Source organism: Metarhizium robertsii (assembly GCF_000187425.2).
Source record: "Metarhizium robertsii ARSEF 23 chromosome Unknown MAA_Scf_2, whole genome shotgun sequence".
In the NCBI taxonomy this organism is placed as follows: Eukaryota; Fungi; Ascomycota; class Sordariomycetes; order Hypocreales; family Clavicipitaceae; genus Metarhizium; species Metarhizium robertsii.
In genome coordinates, this window is record NW_011942160.1 from 5803338 (window position 1) to 5822405 (window position 19068).

The following is a 19068-nucleotide window of genomic DNA, read 5'->3' on the forward strand; positions in this document are numbered from 1 at the left end:
GAATTTTTATTTTTATTTTTATTCCTTCTTGTTGCTTGGCTTCTGTCCCCGTCCGTTGATTAGCTGAGAAATGGACCTGCCACTGAGCCATGCTGTCCGGACTTTCCGGCGCTGGGGAGCCGGCTTCCACGGTTTGTATGTACAAGACAACCGCGGGACAAGTCTTGACCCTGTGTTGTATGTACATACATGTATATATGCCTTGTATTCATACGAATAGAAATGATGCCTTGAAAGAAGTGAGCGTCATAGACTGAAGCCTTTGTCGAGCAACATCTCCCTGCCCCCCTGCCCACGAAGCTATTCACATCAGGAGGCATGATAGTCACACGACATCTGCATTTATGAATCACACCAGTGCCATCCGGTCCTTCAAGACTGCCTGCAAGTGAGGAGAGGCACGGGATTCCCTTTGCACGACTCCGCTCTTCAGCATTGGCGAGTTACAGCAAGCCTCCTTTTTTTTTTCCTGCGCCGCTGACTAGCCGCACTCCTCTCCCTCGGGAAGAGAGTTTGACCCACGGACTGGAGAGCATATCAAGGACCAAAGTTGATTGCTGCTGAACACGGAGCAAGATGTGACTCGTACCGAGATTTTCATGACGCTTTCTGAATCCGTGATCGTCTCGGTGCTACGGCGACGGGGAGTCATACCCACCCTGAATCGCCGCTCGAAGGCTCTTTGAAAACATAAATACGCAGACGGCTCAGAAGCTTGCCCTCCGAAGCTTCTTGTCAACGTCTCTCTTGCCCTTGGCTTCTGGCGTAAGTAATCGGCATCGGCACTCGTTTCAACCACCCCCCGGACGTTTCGCGCGCAACATCATCATCTGCTTCTTTCATCTCTCGCCATGACGCTACGCAACGTTTTCAACTCCCGGCGGAGCAGCTCCCAGGAGCCGGGGACTCGTAAGCACATGTTTGGAGACTCGGTCCGCAACCTGTTGGTTGTGATTTTTGGCGAGTTTTGCGGCACCTTTATGTTTCTCATGCTGTCGTTTGCCGGGGCCCAGACGGCCATCAACAACAACCAGCCAAATATCCCCGGCGGTCCTATGGCCCCGGCTACTCTCTTTTACATTGCTTGTGCTTTCGGTACGGCCATTGCCGTCAACGTGTGGGTGTTTTACCGCGTGACGGGCGGCATGTTCAACCCTGCTGTAAGTCGTCAACCCTGCCGCCGTTGGGACACTTGTGTGTGTGTGTGTGTGTACTCATTGCTTCATAGGTCACCCTCGGTCTGATGCTGGTTGGTGCCGTCAAGCCCCTCAGAGGCATCCTCATCATCCCTACTCAACTTGTTGCGGCCATCGCCGCCGCCGCCGTCGTGGACGGACTGCTCCCGGGACCGCTCACCGTGACCAACTCTCTCAGCAACGGAACCTCCAAGGTCCAAGGCGTCTTCCTGGAAATGTTCCTCACCGCGCAGCTCGTGCTGACGGTGTACTTCCTCGCCGTGGAGAAGCACAAGGCCACCTACCTCGCGCCCATTGGCATTGGCATCGCCGTCTTCATCGCCCACATCGTCGGCGTCAACTACACCGGCACTTCCATCAACCCTGCGCGATCCTTCGGCCCCGCCTGCATCCAGGGCTTCGTCGGCTACCACTACATCTACTGGGTCGGCCCACTGATGGGCTCCCTCCTCGCCTTTGCCGTCTACTGGATCCTCAAGTGGCTCGAGTACCAGAGCGCCAACCCGGGCCAGGACGACGACGACGACGACGTCGAGAAGGCGCTGCCCCCCGTTGGCACCGCGACGTCTACCCAGCAGCACCACCAGAAGAACCACCGCAGCACTGCGAGCGAGGCGAGCGATGGCACGCTGCCGACGCCTGGATCGAAGGAGATCCGGCACGATCCTATGCCGCACGTTGCCGCGTGAGGGAGGAGGGGGGTAGGTTTTCTGATGGAGCCGACGGGCCCGATATGCATCTTGCCCGAAACGCAGTCAGGGAAGCCGCCTCGATAATGGATGCCGTTAATAATGTAATACCTGTGGCGTCTTAATACGGCACAACCCGCATGAATCACATGGGAGGAACGAGTCATATGAGAGCTCGTTTATAATATCCAGCATGGAGGGGTTGGAGGAACGAGAACAGTGCTGAAATAAAATGATGGCATCGAACCAGCTTTAGTAAATTGTACCATAAATACAGATAGGACTATTAATTCGCTTTTTAGTTGAATATACGGCGAATCCATGGCCCGTCCTCGCCTCTGCTCCCGTTGCGCCCTTTTGCCGTGAGGCTATCTCGCCGCGAGGCTGGTAGTCTGGGTTTTCCTAGTGACCTCCTTACTAGTGATTCTTTCAAGTCTGGCCATATTTCTTCCTTTTGTGTGTGTGTGTGTGTGTGTTTCTGTTTCTTCAGTCTTACAATTGTCGATAAAATACATCAATGTACACTTCTTATCGTACGCCCCGTTGCGCTGGTCAACTGCTATGAGTGCTGGAAAAAAGGACGAACAATACAAAACGCAAGTGTCGTCACCCCCAACTCTTCTCTACCCCTTGGCAACTCCCTGTAGACTCTTGACAAAATGACGTGCTTCCTTGTTAATGTAGGCTTGAATCAGTTCGCAATTGCAGTTTGTGTGCTGAAGCAGCTGCATCTTGAGGGAGAGTATCTCACTCGTCAGTGCGTCAAGAATGCTACGCAGCTGACGGTTTGCGTCTTCTATGGTGTATTCTTCTGACTCAAGCTGGGCGATTTCGTTGCGCTTGCGTTCTCGAAACCTGTTGGATGCGACCCGGCTGCGCTCTAGGTACATGTCCTCTTTATTCTTGGCCTTGTCGTCCTTACTGTGCGAAAGGGGGTCGACGGTGGACGAGGAGAAGGAAGTTGAGCGGGAGAGACAAGGCCGTTTTAGTCTTGAGCTGCCGGCATGAGTTGACTTTGCAACGCTTTGAGGTTGTCTTCGCTTTCGTTTTGTGCTTGTGCCTGGGTTTTTGGCCACAGTTGTGGTTTCCGGTGGTTGAGTCTGAATAGTTTCAGTTGCTTTCGGGTTGACTAACTCGGGTGCCGCCACAAGAGGCGAGAGTGTCGTAGGTGACACTGAGCTTCGCATATAGTACAGCTGCTCACAGGTGTCGGTCCAGGCCATAGCTCCATCAAAGGAAGATTCAGGAGAAGCGCCTTCAAACGGGTCAGAAAATACGGGTTGTCGTGGCTCAATATATCCCTCCCACGGTTGCCCTTGCTCCCAGAACGGGTATTCGACAGCCCCCATAAAGAAGTGATTTGGTTGATGCTCAGTGCAAATAGACTCCATGGTGAAAAGAAACGCCCGCCGGGGAATGCCTGAATCAAAATGAATAAAAAGTGGTCAAAGGAAATGAGTGTAAAGTTGGGCGCAAAACGCTGTTTTAACAAGACCCCGTAAATATATGCTTTTTTACAGTTAGATATATAGTGCTTATCAGTGTATAGCAAGGAGGTGAGAGGTTGCAGCAACTACAGAATCAGCCCTGCCAGGCAGCATGGATCTCCATCTTCATAAATAACAGCGGTAGTTTCCTCTGCAGCCAGGGTTTCCAAGAAATGGGACAACATGGCACCAAAAAATCATGGCGACATTGCTAGTTTGTAGAAAATCTTCGTTGCCCGTCGTCCTGGTTCTCGACTTGAAAGACCCCGCTTCATGTCATGGCAGCCAACAGCAACTTGTTCCACAGATATCCAGAGAGGAGCCAAAGTCTTATGGTTTGGCAGATGATGCGCAAGACGGCAAGCCACATCTCAACCGCTCGGGGAATTTGGCCTTTGATACCCCTCATGGTGGCTTTCTGGCGGCGGATTGACAAGGCCGGGATCCCGTTTATCGATGGCTCGTAACAAATTGCAATTGGCCAGAATCAGAGGAGCTGCCATTTTGCTTATCACGATATCCGTGCCGTGCCCGCTTCCGCTACCACTTGCAATGTACATCACTCGGGCCCTTGTTGGAGCTTGGTCGATCTGTGTAACAGCTCGTGCGCTCGGCCGCATCTTTTTAATCGATTCAGGCACAAGACGAATAGTCTTACATGCATACCATGTCCCTGTTATACCCATACAATAACGAGCAAAACCATGGGAATGTGTCAAGTCGTTAGCAACGCCACGAGTACTCGGCGTCGACCATCGGACACTAACCACCTGTCACGGGCGTCCATCGTCTCAAAAAACTGGCATATGCGTCTAAAGGCTGCAGGAGATTCTCGATCAGGCTTAGCAACCAATGAGAGGTCCTATCAGGGGAAATATGGGCATCAATTGAAGAGGGTCCAGACTGATAGCTCCGTCAACTGACATAAAGGGGGGCAGTCCAACGGTCTAATGCCGTTCTAAAGTCAAGCGGCGAGGTGGCGGCGAGAGTCGATAACGCCCAAAGAGGGGCAAACGAGACGATTGGGGAAACAGACAAAAGCAGCTGATAATGGCCATGTTAGATGAACGAGCCATCTTGTCGCAAGTATAGCATGACAACATGGTGAGAGTGGCCTTTGGGGCGTAGGGCGGGCCGCACAAAAATTCCCCAAGGAGAATTTGTTGCGGAGAATATTTGGTTTTTCGATGCAATTCAGCCTGTTGAAAAGTCGCGCCCTTTGGGCCCAATTAACTCAAGAAGACGGGCTTGACAGTTGATTGTGTTGCTCTCAGCCATCATTCTGAATCCTCGATCCTCAGAGTCCTGCCTGAGCCTCTGCCTTCTGAGCCTCTGCCTTCGACATGTCTGCCACAATCTTGATCGAATTCATAAACAAGTTGCGTGCGTAGACTTCTAATATCTGAGATGGGGGCATCAATGCAAACCCAGTTTCGTGATGTCCTCAAAATAAGAATGCCACGTGGAAGAAAGCAAGGATACGAGCCCTAAAAAGCAGGGTCACTTCACCCAGGGGGGAAGAAGAAACGACGGATGATCAATACGTAGTCACCGATCGACGTGTCGATGGGATCGGAAGCTCGCAGCCAGGCTGCTGAGGCACACTCCCATGCAGGTCAATGAGAGATGTGTCTCAGGAAGCGCTCATGGATGCTGACGGGATGTGCGGCGTAAAGGCCAGAGACCACCACGTTGGTCCTTTTGCAGTGCAATTTTCTCGGCGTTGATACTGACGATGATGGCAGCCTCGTATATATGATTAGAAATGGGACAACGCGACGACGTATGTTCCCGCCCATTTGATGCCAGTCCTCCCCTGCCCCAGACAGCTTTGCTCCGAAGCTGGACAAAACTCGGGTTCTCAGTCGACTACGGAGTAGCAGCCATCAAATTCGCGCCCTGATATCCATTTATTGTTGCACATAGCAAACAAACGGGCCATCTTCAAACCCCAAGTCCGCAAGTCCCAAGAGCCAATGATGTTTCCGAAAGTGTGCCGGGAAAGGCCTCATTTTGGCATCATTTCGGATAAGATCCAATTCGACTGGTCCTGGTCCGACGTAAAAGTGCACTCAACACCTCTCTCCAGGAACCATTAGAGACAAGGATTCCGTCCATAATGGGTTGGCTGTCGATGGCTCTCGATGGTGCAGGGTATTCTCACCCTCTTTGCAGCGCCTCCAGCAGTCATCAGGGGCAGTGGAGCGGGCGATTGACCCCCCAAGGCAAGTGGCTTTTGTTAGCTCCAGCCCAGATCCAAGGGAGCAACCAGCCCAAACAGGGCGTTGCATGTGGTGACAGGAAGAGCCATGAAGGAACCGCAAACAGCCTGTCAAGAAAACTTCAAGCCAGAGTTGAGCTCAGCCGCGACAACGCCGAGTGCCATCAGTTGAACTGCTCATGTCACCAACATTGAAGTCATGGTCCATATCCTTACCGCCAGTGACTGGCCCATGGTGCTTTGAGCATGCCATGCCAAGTGTTGTGTGGTGACTCGTGAGGGTCGTGGTCGTACCTTCCTGATCCCGAAGCTTCATCGACCCCGCTTCTCACACGTTCAGTTCAAACAGGCTGGGGCCAATGCCAGCTTGACAGTCCCACTTATATGCACTTTGCGGGCAACTTCCTCCTCACATCTTCTCCGTGACCCGTCAAATGCATCCATCATGGTTCCATCCATCAAGCCATCAAATCCCGAACCCCGAGATACCTCCCACCACCAGCGCTTCATCTTGCAACAGACATCGACCACGGAATCCATTGGGCTAGCTGGGCAGCAAAAGCGGCCGGCCGCGTAGCCACGGGAGCTTTTGCTACCGTGGTTACCAGTCCCCCATGCTCGCTAGGCCAAATGAGTTGTTCCATTACCCCGCAGCAAAGCTTCAAGTCACCAATGAAGTCATATAAACCGCAACGCCGAGCTCTCTGCGAGACACTTCCAGACAACTGTGGAGTAGACATCACCGGACAGACGGGGCGGCGATCGGGAGGAGCAATCGGAGAGCTTGTACATGTCCTTCGTACATACGACTAAAGCAGATGATCACGCCGACAAGCAAGCCGGAGAGGGGTTAAACAAAGCGCGGAACGGGTTGCATGGGATGGAATCATGAAAGGGGTGACGATATGTATCAGAGGCAGCTCAGCTTCACATAAATACGGACCAGCCGCTCGCCATCTCGGCATCTTGGAGGAAACCGATGACACACGAATTTCTGCTTGCACTTGCTGATACGTATTCAATCCAGCCAGTCTGAGCTTAAGACGAACGAGGAGCTTCCATTCTCACTTACCACACGTATAACAACCTGGCCTCGCGCTGTCGCACCACCTCCTCTGACTTTCCTCCCTCCCTCCCAAAACTCTGTTCTCTAGGATTCACGAGCGAGCCCAGAATCGATTGACGTCGGGCGTCTCAAACACCACAAAGAAAACAGATCGTACACAAAACACATCAAAAATGGTATCTTTACGCCCCTTGTCCCGTTCTCTCCCTATCGCTTCCCGAGCTGCCCTCTTTTCAACTTGTTCCGCTGCCTCAGCTCGTCCTGCTTCACTTCGAGCTGCCGGTTTCGCCAACAAGCTGTCTACGTCACCTCTGTCTTCTGCGAAGCCACGCTTCCTGCCATCATCGATGCGTGCGCTGACAACCGCGCGTGAAAAGGTCAAAGTTCTCCTCTGTACCTACGACGGCGGCCAGCACGCCAAGGATGTAAGTTGATTTCTTTTGCTTTTTGTGTATTCATTGACTCTCGCGCCTGAAATGGGACGTCATTTCATGTTGTGAAGCAATTGGCCGGCTCAATGATGGCGCACGCGATTGTCGCAGTGGTCCAGACTCCACACCTTCTGTCCCGAGTTTCCCGTTTTGGCCCTTTTCAGCCCAAAACGCGGGGACGTAGTATGGAACTGCGGGGAACACGGAGCTGGGATCGTCGAGTCGTGGCCGTCTGGTACTTACCTATCCCTTCTAGTGCAACGCTAACGCGGCATCTGGTTTTCTCTCAATCGCTAGGTTCCTGAACTTCTTGGTACGACTGAGAATGAACTTGGCCTTAGGAAATGGCTCGAGGACCAGGGCCACACTCTCGTCACCACATCAGACAAGGAGGGTGTCAATTCCAAGTTCGAGCAGGAACTTGTAGATGCCGAAGTTATCATTACCACGCCGTAGGTCTCCTAGAATTTCATTCGTCAGGACAACTTTGTTGACAATGGTCAGTTTCCACCCTGGCTACCTGAAAAAAGATCGCCTTGCCAAGGCTAAGAAGCTGAAGCTCGCTATCACTGCGGGTATCGGCTCAGACCACGTCGACCTTGACCTTGCCAACAAGACTAACGGCGGTATTACGGTCGCCGAAGTCACTGGCAGTAATGTCGTCTCTGTTGCTGAGCACGTTATTATGACCATCTTGGTATTGATTCGAAATTTTGTCCCCGCCCACGAGCAGGTGGAGCGAGGTGACTGGGATGTTGCGGCCGTCGCCAAGCAGGAATATGACCTGGAGAACAAGGTCGTTGGTACCCTTGGTGTCGGTCGTATCGGCGAGCGCGTTTTGCGACGACTCAAGCCGTTTAACTGCAAGCTCCTTTACCACGACTACCAGCCTCTGAGCACTGAGAAGGAGGAAGAACTCGGCTGTGACCTTGTGAGCTTTGATGATTTGCTAAAACGGTGTGACGTTCTTACTATCAACTGCCCTTTGCATAGTGAGACAGAAGACCTGTTTAATGAGGACAAGATTGCCTTGATGAAACCTGGCAAGTCGTCCAAATTTTTGCTTGAGGCCGTCTACGTATGCTAACCTAACAATTATAGGCTCATACCTCATCAACACTGCCCGTGGCGGTATTATTGTGGCAAAAGACGTCGCCGCGGCCCTCGAGTCTGGCCACCTAGCCGGTTACGGCGGTGATGTGTGGTACCCTCAGCCCGCCGCCCCGAACCACCCACTGCGAACCGCCAAGAACCCGTTTGGAGGTGGCAACGCCATGGTCCCCCACATGTCTGGAACTTCGCTTGATGCTCAGAAGCGCTATGCCGAGGGTACCAAGGCTATTCTTCAAAGCTACTTGAGCGGCAAGCATGACTACCGTCCCGAGGACTTGATTGTTCACAAGGGCAGCTATGCTACCAGAGCCTACGGCAATGACAAGAAAACATCTTGAAGTGATAATGTGAAAGCTATGAATTCCCGGCTCTCATACCTCACGACTGATGAGTGGATGGAGAATATGTACATGAAGGATATCTAGGACTAGGTTTTAATAAAAATAAATAACAAAGACGTTTTAGCTGATAAGCTTGCTATCCTGTTTATGAGAACTACAGTCTCCTGTTCGTATTACAAGATATATTACTCTATATAATTACAGGGTGCTATTTTAGCCACGATAAATAACTATCTTTATAAATATATACCTTTTAATATATAGTATATAAATTCTATTTTATATTAAAATATAGTAAAAAGTAAAAACTTTAACTAAATTAAATACTAAGCTATTATATTTTATATTATATTATACTAGAATATATTATATTATATTAAAATATATTACATTATATTAGAATATATTATATATTTTAGCCTTTATTATTTAGGTAGTTGCCTGATTGTAGCAAAACTTCTTCAGTGCTGTAGAAACGATTGGATCGAGCTATCGAGAGAGCTGTTGCCCCGTCTTTCCTTGGAACATCTACAGCACCGTGCTCGAGCAGCAGCTGTACCAACTTGGATCCGCCCCACAGCGAATCCGTAGCAGCTATCAAAGCCGTGTTGCCATTCTTGTCCTGGAAGTGTACATCAGCTCCAGCTTCTAGCAGTCTTTTCACGATTGCAAACCGTTCCTTCTGGGCCGCATTATATAAAGGGGTTTGTCCGTGCTTATCAGCATGGTTCACATTTGCGCCTCGGCTCAACAGCTCCTCAATAATGCCAGCTTGTCCATTGTCGGCCGCAAAGCATAAAGGAGTATGTCCAATTTTGTCAACAGGGTCGATGACAGCTCCTAGTTTGAGAAGTTCAAGAACAGCGTCTGGGTGCGACCAAAAATAGTTACTCTTCGTAGCCGCGTGAATTGGCCGCCTGTCCTGGTCATCACCACGCTCAATATCCGCACCAGCATCGATTAGCATCTTGAGCAGATGCACACGTCCTTCACTTGCGGCATAGTGTAATGCCGTGTTCCCGGAATTGCACGTTTCATCTACATCGGGCACCAAACCAAGGAGGATTTGTACAATAGCTGTACTGCCTGCCGCGGCGGCCAAATGCAGTGGCGTACGCCCATTTTCGCTGCGCACGTTGGGATCGGCCCCGGCCTCCAGCAACACACGCACGACGTCTTCGTGACTGCCTTTGACAGCGTGATGCAGTGGATGAAACCCCTCATGTAATCCCTTTTCGGCCTTGTTGACTTCGGCGCCGCTCTGGACCAAATGCTGCACAATCTCAGCTTGCCCGTGCTCCGACGTCCAAGATATCGGAGACCGATCCAGTTTCGCCCTCCGTGCATCGACGGTGAAGCCTCGATCCAGAAGGGCACGCACGATGCTGTGATGGTTCTTCTCAATCGCGTGCCAGAATGGCACGACGCCGTCTTGATCCCGTCGAGATATATCCACGTTACCCGTCTCCAAGAGCACGCCCACAATCTCGTCTTGCCCGCTCAGCGCCGCCCAGTGCAGCGGCGTGCGAGCCATGTTGTCCGATTGATCCAAAAAGGCACCCCGGGCCGCCAACTCGCGCAGCAGAGAGACGTGCCCGAGCTCGGCGCAGTGGGAAGCAGCGGTTCTCCCGGCCTCGTCTTCGCTGTCAGGATGAACCCTCATCTCGAAAAGCGCATCGACTACCTCGGTCCACTGGTTGCGAATGGCAAGCGGCAGAGCGGGCTTGAGGGACTTGGATCCAAAGTCGCCGCTGTGGAGGAAACTCAGCTCGTAGAGGGCGTCGACTCTGTTGCCGTCGTCGATGGCCTGCACAAAGGGGTGTACGCCGTTGGCTTTTCGGGGGCGGCTTGTCTCTGCTGCCAACTTGTCGAACACGTCGGCATAGCAAGCCAGCATGGAGGTGATGTTCTGCTGGCACGGCTCGACGCTGTCCTCCTCGGATGAGGGAGGCATGAAGTGGCACATGTCCCTCATTTCTCTCAGCCCGTCCTGCGCGTACGAGATGCCCATTTTGTCGCTCTTCAAGGTAGCTGAGTAGCGGTAAAACTCAGCCGCGACCCTGAGGATCCTTTCGAAAAACTGCCATTGCAGAGCTCGATCCGCATGGCGGTTGCGCATGTGCTCCGGCGAAATGTGACGACACCCCCATTTCAGCAATACGGCCGCACGAGCCCATTCCCCCTTTTGCCTGAATGTGTTTGCCGACTGGACGAGACTCGATATCAGGTTCTCGTCGCTGGGGAGGACTTGCCGTCTCAGTTGGGGGATAATGGTGGTGATTGCGTCCGTTCGGGAGCCGATTTCGCTGTCGACGAATGCCTTTTCGAACGTCGCGACCAATGGATTCTGCAGCTGAATGAACCCTTCCTTCTCCGAGACGGTGGATTCAGGAATCGGCAGTGCCGCCAGACTGATCAGGTTCTTCACCAGGGTTATAAGGAGCTGTTGGGTGCACAAATCAATGATACTACGCTCAGACCGCAAGTATTGAACACCAATAGAAACGTGGCTATCTTCTTGGGAACTCTGCAATTTAACAACATCCGAGGCCCCAACGGGATCCGTGCCACTGATTGCCAAGGACTCGCATAGAATATTCCATCCGAACAGCCGCAGCTGGAAGATGGGGGTTTTGCTGCAGCTCAGCAGGGAGGACGACGACTCCGTCGATTTCGACAGCTTCTCCCAGCCGCCGGAACCAGTTAACTGGCGACACAGCGTGGTGAAGTTGTCACATTTCATGCCCTTACCTAGGCGGAGGCTTTCCCTGGAAAGGAGATGTGTATTTGGGCCGAACCAAAAGTTCAGCTCGACCTCGATGTCGACCTCGCTGTTCCAATATTCATTATCCAAGCCAGCTGCCAGAATTTGGTGCGAGACGCTCGCTCTGTCCTTTGAGCTGGCAGATGTGTTTGGAGATTCACTGTCTCCGACTACGTCCTGAGAAGACACCAGCGACCAAGTCCAAAGGCCAAGAATAGCTTCTATATGAGCCGCGTTGACTCTCCATTTTGGCTGAGTTGGTTCGGGGGCCTTCATCTCAACGCCGACGACTTGCGTCAGCGTGCTGGAGCAACAAGGTTCAGAATCCGTATGAGCAAGAGCCTCGACAGGAACCGTCAAGTCGCTCCTCTTTGCACGATTCTCCCCGGAAAAAAGCGCAGTTGCTATCTCGCCAAGCGCTTCAGCAAGCTTGATGGCGGACTTGCGAACGGCGACCATGTCGGACTTCCACGGCTTCCCACCGCCAGAACCTGTTGCCAGACTCGCCATGCCCTGGTTCCCCGTTAATCCAGACAGCTGGACGCGAAGGTCGAACAGCTCGTAATACAAGTCGCTGCACCCCTGAGAGCCGATGAACTCCCGCAATGACGTCTTGTCGCAGGAGTTTCGTCGACTGGACACGGAGGCACCACTGAGCTCGAAAGAACCACCGTTACAAACCGTCATGGGCTTATCATCGCTCGGCATCTTCCCACTCACAATGTGCCAGTTGGCTCCCCTTTGCGGCTGCCCCGTCGCTTGCATGGGGGAGTCGTCAAAGGCCAGCTCATACGCCAGCCAGTCGAGTTCGTGGCCGGCCACCAGGTCCGGGATTTTCGACAACTTGTTCTCATGGTTCTGGAGCCTTTGTATCCGGAGCGCCCCTCGCAGCATGCTCATGTACAGCGTGACGCCCAGCTGCGCCAGCGACAGCCACGCATTCATGCCTCGCAGGCCAATAAACTGAAGTATATACCCAACCACGGACGCAAGCACCGCCAAGAAGGTCAGCACCTCGAACAGCCTCTCCGACCCCTTTCGCTTCCGCGACGAAACCCAGTACTCAAGCGGCTGCTTCTCGCTTTCAAAGAAGGAGCTGGGGTCGAAGCTCTGCTCGCCAACAAGCTGCGGCCCTGGCTGGAGCCAGATGAGCCGCGTCTTGTGCCCGGAGGCCTGCTCGTCGCGCCTGAACCTCACCTCCTGCGTGGCCTGGCCGATGAGCGCGGCGCATCCCCACATCCCCAGGGACAGGAGCAGGCTCCCGGCGATGAACATCCTCGGCGCGTAGTCGCGCGCCGTGGCATTGTCGGGGTGGTACTTGTTCCAGCCGAGCCGCCACGCCCCGAAGCCAGCCAGGACGATGATGCCGGCCTGCAGCACGAGCCCGTTGAGCGCGACCAGCGAAACCACCCACAGCTTGGGCCTCTTGATGCCAATGTTGAGCGACAGGTTGGGCGTCGGCGACATCTGGCAACGGCCCGACTTGTCGTCGGGGCTGAAGACGGACCCCCGGCTGCGCTTCCAGTACATGGTCTCGTCCGCGTTGCGGATGTGGTCCTGGAATATCTCGAGCCTCTTGCCCCGGCCGCCGGCGGGCGGCGACACGGCCACCAGCTCCAGCAGATCGGGCTGCCTCCCGAGGACGCGCGCGATGCCGCCCTTGTGGAACAGCTCGCACACGTCGCGGCTCGTCGAGGCGCACAGCTCCGCCTCCACGGCCGCCTCGCCCTCCTGCGACCTCCCGATGAAGGCCCGGAGGGACGGGTGCCCGCAGACCCGGATGACCGACACCACGGCCGTGATGATGCCCAGCGGGCCCATGGCGAAGGTGAAGTAGTCGAGGAAGGTGGTGCTCTCGCTGAGATACTGCTTCGTCACGGCCTCGCCAAACAGCGCCAGCAGCGGCCCGAGATCCTGCGCCAGGTTGTTGGTGAAGTCGGACAGGTCATCGTCCGCCGCGGCAGCTCGGCCCGCGAGCAGCCAGAGAACAGGGAGGCCATTCATAGTTTGTTTCTATGCAAAAACACAACAAGGTCCGGATAGCACAGCGGTATACAAGAGGGCACAGCGATACACGTACATGCCAAGGGTTCGTTCCTTATGTAGCACGACGTCCGCAGGCATCGTCGCGAGCCGATCGACACGAAATGCCGCACAGCAAGCCATTTAAGTAATTCCAGACAGCAGCGCCATCAAAGACGCATACGTGCCCATGCCGTGAAAAAAAGTTGAAAAACTCCGCCCAACGCAGAGGCCTTGCCAACGGCCTGCTGGGGGCCGATCTGTAGCCGCCCGCGGCAACCCACCCGCCAATCACCACCACCATCGCGTATGCAAGCTGGTCTGAACGGTGCAGATGGGCGTTTAAATCCATCTTCATGCATTATGTATTGTGTTATCTGCGTATGTACGGTTTCACAATACACCGACTGCCTAAGCCAACCGCCCGTCTCGTCATTAGCAGCTTGTCCTGTGCTGGGGTCATAAATGTACCTCTCAGTATTACCCAAAATACAAAGGCTCCTCCATCCTGAGGGGTGAAAAGACAAAATTCACGTGTCCTGCTTCCAATTGTACGCATCCACCCCAAATGAAATGTATTCAGAAAAAACACTGCGCCGGCTGATGCTTGTTCAGTTTTTCAATGTTTCCAAAAACGCCACCATGGCCGATGCCCCCCATCGTCGCCTGGTTTCCGAAGCCTGTCCCTACCCCGGATACGCCAAAAGTACACAGGGATTCCCGCCACAACGAAGCCTACCACGGCGACAGTTTGGACCGGTCGCGCAAAGACAGCTCTGCTGAGAAGGAAAAGACTGACGCAGCAGAATATGATTGGGGTTGTGATCCATGTCTTGTATGGGCGCTCCAGTTGGGGTTCTTTAACGCGGAGGATGATGAGACCAAGAACAGTGCAAAAGTAGAACGTGTATCCAGCAACGCCGTAAAAGGTAAGGAGCGTGGGGAATTCGCCGACGACGCAGTAGCCAGCAGTGATGAAGCCATTGAGGATTAAAGCGTATATGGGCGTAAAGAAGAGGCCCATCTCGTCGTCCCCAACGAAGCGGTGGATTTTCTTAGAGAACCAATTTCGTGTTCGTTGGGTCGTCAGGCTAGGGTCCTGGCTGTGCACGCCGATTTTGCCAAATATGCTTGGGATGTATCCCTCCTTGCCGGCAACGTAGACAAGTCGGCCTGCGGTAAAGGTGGAAGAGTTGAGAGCGCCAAGGCAACTTGCGCTGACCATCAGAGCAATGATGACGGCGCCGATGGAGCCAAATACCTTGGAGCCGAACATGACCGCCACGGTATTAGAACCATTGACCTGCTCGACGGGCAATACAAGAAAGTATGCTACATTCGCAAGCACGTAGCTCACAATGACCAGCGGCATGGCTGAGTGAATAACCCGCGGAAGATCCCTGCTCGGATTTCGGAACTCCCCAACAACATAGTTCGTCTGCAAGACGGTTAGTAAATAAAAAGCCACCAACACGGCGAAACAAAATATACTCACGTTGTCCCACCCGTCATACGCCCACAGGCCGCCATACAATGCGATAGCCCAGTTTGACAGGTCGAATGAAGTATCCTTGAACCAGTCCTGTGGCTTCCAGGCATTATCCTTCTCTCCATTGAATGTATATCCCTTCACAGCAACTATGATGCCAACCACTGTAACGAATAGCAATGCCACAAACTTTAAAAACATAAGCATGTCGTTGATGCGCGTACCCATCCGCGTAGAAATGCAGTTGAAACACGTAACGGTGCAAATTCCCAACAACGCCACTGACTTGCTCACCCACGGGTTTACATCTTCTGCGTCGGCCCCGATGATTGCTCGCGCAAAGTACTCCCCCATGATGATAGCGATGATGGCAGCGCTTCCAGGCTTCAACACCAACACGGCCGTCCAAGTGAACAAGAATCCAGCGAGCTCCCCAAACGTCTTGGAGAGATAGACCTGCGACCCGCCATTCAACGGTATTGCGCCTCCTAGTTCAGCATATGACGCCGCGCCGGTCCAAGCCAGGATTCCGGCAACAATCCACACTACAATCGCCGCCCCGGGTGAACCGACCTTGGAGCTGATTTGACTTGGTGACGAAAATATTCCCGATCCAATGATGAGGCCAATGATGAGCGACAGCCCGTTCAGGTAAGTCAGCGTCTTGTGCTTCTCCAACGATCCTCCTCCCAGCGCACCGCCCGATCGCGCGCCAGAAGTCGGCGCTCCAACTGGCGCATACCCTCCCGCCCCAGTAGTCGAACTCAAAGGGAACAAATTCGCAGCGAAATCAAACGTCGAAGATACCGAATATGACCGTCCTAATCTTCCGGCCGGATTGCCATCGTCGAGGGGATCCTCTTCTTCCACCAGTGACAGCCTCCGTGATGACGAAATGCTCGGTCTGGAGGACACTTCTGATACTGCACCACCATCTATCATGCTCGAGCTCGCCAGAGACGCAAGTTCTAAGGAGTCTCGCGACTGCGATTGCACCGCATAAGGGGACATCGCGAGCTCCCTGAAGAAACCAGCCCCGGCCTAGAGAGCTTCTAATCTGTACGTTCGATCGTCGGCAACAAAACGCGATACTGTATTCGAGAAATATAAAAAGGCTAGCAGAAATAGCTCATATTCAGAACGCGCACAGTGCAAGCAAAAGGCACATTCGTCAACCAAAAACGTAGGATGGCGATGGACCAACAACAACAGGGCCTTTTGGGCCTGTGACGCTGCAGGGATGTGCGAAAGTGGTAGGAGCGATGCAAGCGATGTTTCGTCCAAATGCTCGCGTGACAACGGCGGGATCCAAAGTAAAAATGAAACCGTACGGATGCTCTTCGTCTAATGCGTTTATCGTGAATAGCAAAAAGTGTAGGGGGAGGCGCTTTGGTTTCCGTCAATAGGAGACAGAAAAGCCCACAGAAGCTAGTAGCGGCTCGAGCAAATGCATTGAGAGATGGAGAAATGATGCTTTCATTGGCTGCCGCCAAGATGGAGTTCCGGCATTGAAGGGCCTTGGCTCCCGTCTCTGTCTGGTGACTAAGCATCAAGTAGGTCGTTCCTCCATCCAAGGATCTCAGCCTAAGACATCTGCGGGCGGCCGTGCTACACTGCAACCACATCACCATGCCGTCTGGCGACTACACCGCTGTTGGGGGAGGCGCCCTCAAGCTCAAGGGCGCCAAGGTCCAGAAAAAGAAGAAGAAGAAGGACAAGAGCGATTTGGAGAGGAATTTGTCCGCGGGCGAGGGCGCATTAGCGAAGAGCGACGGTGCTCCCGCGGCCGACGAGCAACCGGATCCCCGTGACAGCAAGGGCGATCAGAGCGACGACGATGGCGCAGTTGCACGAAAGACGGAATCCGAGAGGAAATACGACGAGGTCAGAAAGAAGAGAGTATGTGCATAACGGCCAAACATCGACAAGGGCAGTCGCTAACTTGGGTACAGCTGCAGAAAATGGCTGAGTCGTCGAGTTCTCGACCGGAATTACTGAAAACGCACAAGGAACGAGTCGAGGAACTCAACACATACCTGTCGAAACTTAGTGAACATCACGATATGCCAAAGATAGGACCCGGTTAAGGACGTGGTTGGTGGGTGATTTGGGAAAGGAACGGGATACGAAAATGGGCATGGAGTTGCGGCGCTTTGCATATAACTACAATTAGAACTGTCATAATCAACACAATATTGAATAATTATGGTGTTTATGTGTCCATGTGAGAGGAATCCAAAAGATGCCCTTTTTTCTAATAGTCTGTATATTCACGACACCATGTCCCATCTATGCCTTGTGCCATTAGTTGTCACAATCAGTCGCATCCTTGAAATTCATCTCATTGGCCATTCTACTCCGCTTTTTGCAATCTACAGTACGAGGCAGTCGCATGCCTATGGTCTAATTTTTTCCAAACCAAACAATTAAGGAGAGTCGTTAAATCATCAGACCTAATCCACCGACGCAATGCATATCGCCATGCTTAATCAACGATTCGCATAATTCAAAATACCATCAGTAAACAGATGTGGAAATAATGTTAAATCAGTAACATGCCAACTGCGAACGCCCCAGCAGCAATAATGAGCGTGAAATGACCTTGAGCTTTTGGCGCATGATTCTGCAACTGGGGCCCGCCGTCGGCAGTAGACTTATCCGTGGGCACAATGGCCACCCAAGAAGTGGATGTTACGGTGCGAGTACCACCGTCGGGTAACGTAGTGGTATAGGTATGTCGTACGGGGCTGGTTGTGGCGACACGGCCGGTCGTGATAGTCTTCTCGATCTTGCTCGAAGTAGGGGCAGCTTCGCCAGAAGATGATGCTTCTAATCAAACGGTCAGCGACTTTGCAGCAAGTCAATGCAAGTGAATCAAATCAAAAAGTAGGTATCCTGGTCTGCGAGCGTTGAAAGATGTGGTGATTTGTGGATGAATAAAAAAAATCATGGGCCATATGCGTGGACACCCACCCGTAGATACAGCAGGCACTGAAGACTTGGGAGTCTCCCCTGGAGCTGGAGGCACTAACAGTTAGACACTGGAGCTATTCATACAATTTTTGGTGACTCATATACAAATGTGAGGTGTGATTAGTGGAATGGGAGGTTCGTATATTTGGCCTGATGGATCAATTTGGGGACTAAAGGACAGTGCTGGTAGCATAACCCACTCGAAGAAGGACCGGTAAACCTGCTGGACGGCGCGGTGGACGGTGCTATGGACGAACTGATGGAAGAGAAAGAGGAAGAGAAAGAGGAAGAGAAAGAGGAGAGGTCATCTTTTGGCAACATACTGGAAGAGGACACTGGAGATACACTGGAGGAAGAAGATTCGGAGACAGTCTCATGTCTCGTGGAGGACGTACCAGAGGGAGTGGATTCAGGCGCTTGGGAGGTAGTTGAAGTGCTTGCAGGAGTTGGGCTCGGAAAAGTAGAGCTTGTCGGGCTGGCCGGTGGTATTACGGACGGAGAAGGAGTTGATGATTCGGGAGTGCTCGTAGGAGAGGGGATGGAGGAGTGACTAATGGTCGACGAAGCGGTTGATGTCGTGGATTCGTCTAAAAACTCCCGTTAGTTTGAACGATCCCCCTTACTGATGCGTCGGGAGACTTGAACTTACGGCTAGATGAAGTCGGAGTTGCAGATGGGGTGGGTGTCGTCAGCTGTCCTTGTCCAGTGCCAGATTCGCTCTTCTCCGTCGGTGCTCCAGGTGTAGTCGCGTTGGTGACAGAGGCATCAGCACGCTTTTCCAGAAAGGAACGAGCGGCTTTCGTGTGAATATTCTCGTTGGCACGGGTCCATCCCATACAAGATGAAGGAAAGGAGGGGTTTTTAGCCAGAGCTACTCCAAATCCAAGGAGCAAGCTCAGCATCACGATGATAACCATCCGTCTATGTGAGGACATCTTTCGGGACTCCTTGGGTTCCGGTTGATGATATGTTGGACCGGTCTGAGACTGTTCAAGCCCAGTTGGGGTGAATGGAATCTTCTCCTCTTCGTGTGTCCTCAGTAGTCCTGTCTCTAGTTGAGCGTCGCCATATTCTCTCAAATCCATAGGAGCCATTATGAGAAAACGAGTTGGGACTAAAGGGTGTTATGTAGTCGATGCACTGCGTGTACCATCCGGAGAAGAGATAGAGTTCCACAGACAGCGAGATACACCCGGTTTCCGTAAAAAGCAACACACAGTTCCTTTGAAATCAATAAGAGTAAAAGAAGAGGACCAAGTAGAGTGATTGGATGGGG

At 52.7% G+C, this 19068-nt stretch overlaps 7 protein-coding genes across 7 annotated transcripts; 3 read left to right on the forward strand and 4 right to left on the reverse strand.

Moving 5' to 3' along the window:
* Positions 1 to 851: 851 nt before the first annotated feature.
* Positions 852 to 1885, forward strand: MAA_08396 (Major intrinsic protein; the record flags this gene model as incomplete). Its single annotated transcript, XM_007826394.1, has 2 exons — positions 852 to 1160; positions 1229 to 1885. 2 exons carry the CDS (start codon positions 852 to 854, stop codon positions 1883 to 1885), a joined length of 966 nt encoding a protein of 321 aa, XP_007824585.1.
* Positions 1886 to 2508: 623 nt separating this feature from the next.
* MAA_10874 (uncharacterized protein) lies at positions 2509 to 3276 on the reverse strand (the record flags this gene model as incomplete). The annotated part of the gene is made up of 1 exon (XM_011412793.1): positions 2509 to 3276. One exon carries the CDS (start codon positions 3274 to 3276, stop codon positions 2509 to 2511), a length of 768 nt encoding a protein of 255 aa, XP_011411095.1.
* Positions 3277 to 6832: 3556 nt separating this feature from the next.
* Positions 6833 to 8541, forward strand: MAA_08397 (formate dehydrogenase; the record flags this gene model as incomplete). The annotated part of the gene is made up of 4 exons (XM_007826395.2): positions 6833 to 7084; positions 7388 to 7542; positions 7595 to 8133; positions 8192 to 8541. 4 exons carry the CDS (start codon positions 6833 to 6835, stop codon positions 8539 to 8541), a joined length of 1296 nt encoding a protein of 431 aa, XP_007824586.2.
* Positions 8542 to 8959: 418 nt separating this feature from the next.
* Positions 8960 to 13312, reverse strand: MAA_08398 (Ankyrin repeat-containing domain protein; the record flags this gene model as incomplete). The annotated part of the gene is made up of 1 exon (XM_007826396.1): positions 8960 to 13312. The coding sequence occupies one exon, from the start codon at positions 13310 to 13312 to the stop codon at positions 8960 to 8962; it is 4353 nt and encodes a 1450-aa protein (XP_007824587.1).
* Positions 13313 to 13949: 637 nt separating this feature from the next.
* Positions 13950 to 15830, reverse strand: MAA_08399 (amino acid transporter; the record flags this gene model as incomplete). Its single annotated transcript, XM_007826397.1, has 2 exons — positions 13950 to 14768; positions 14826 to 15830. The coding sequence occupies 2 exons, from the start codon at positions 15828 to 15830 to the stop codon at positions 13950 to 13952; spliced, it is 1824 nt and encodes a 607-aa protein (XP_007824588.1).
* Positions 15831 to 16448: 618 nt separating this feature from the next.
* Positions 16449 to 16906, forward strand: MAA_08400 (uncharacterized protein; the record flags this gene model as incomplete). Its single annotated transcript, XM_007826398.1, has 2 exons — positions 16449 to 16718; positions 16772 to 16906. The coding sequence occupies 2 exons, from the start codon at positions 16449 to 16451 to the stop codon at positions 16904 to 16906; spliced, it is 405 nt and encodes a 134-aa protein (XP_007824589.1).
* A 455-nt stretch (positions 16907 to 17361) lies between these two features.
* Positions 17362 to 18886, reverse strand: MAA_08401 (uncharacterized protein; the record flags this gene model as incomplete). The annotated part of the gene is made up of 3 exons (XM_007826399.1): positions 17362 to 17648; positions 18188 to 18379; positions 18442 to 18886. 3 exons carry the CDS (start codon positions 18884 to 18886, stop codon positions 17362 to 17364), a joined length of 924 nt encoding a protein of 307 aa, XP_007824590.1.
* Positions 18887 to 19068: the final 182 nt, after the last annotated feature.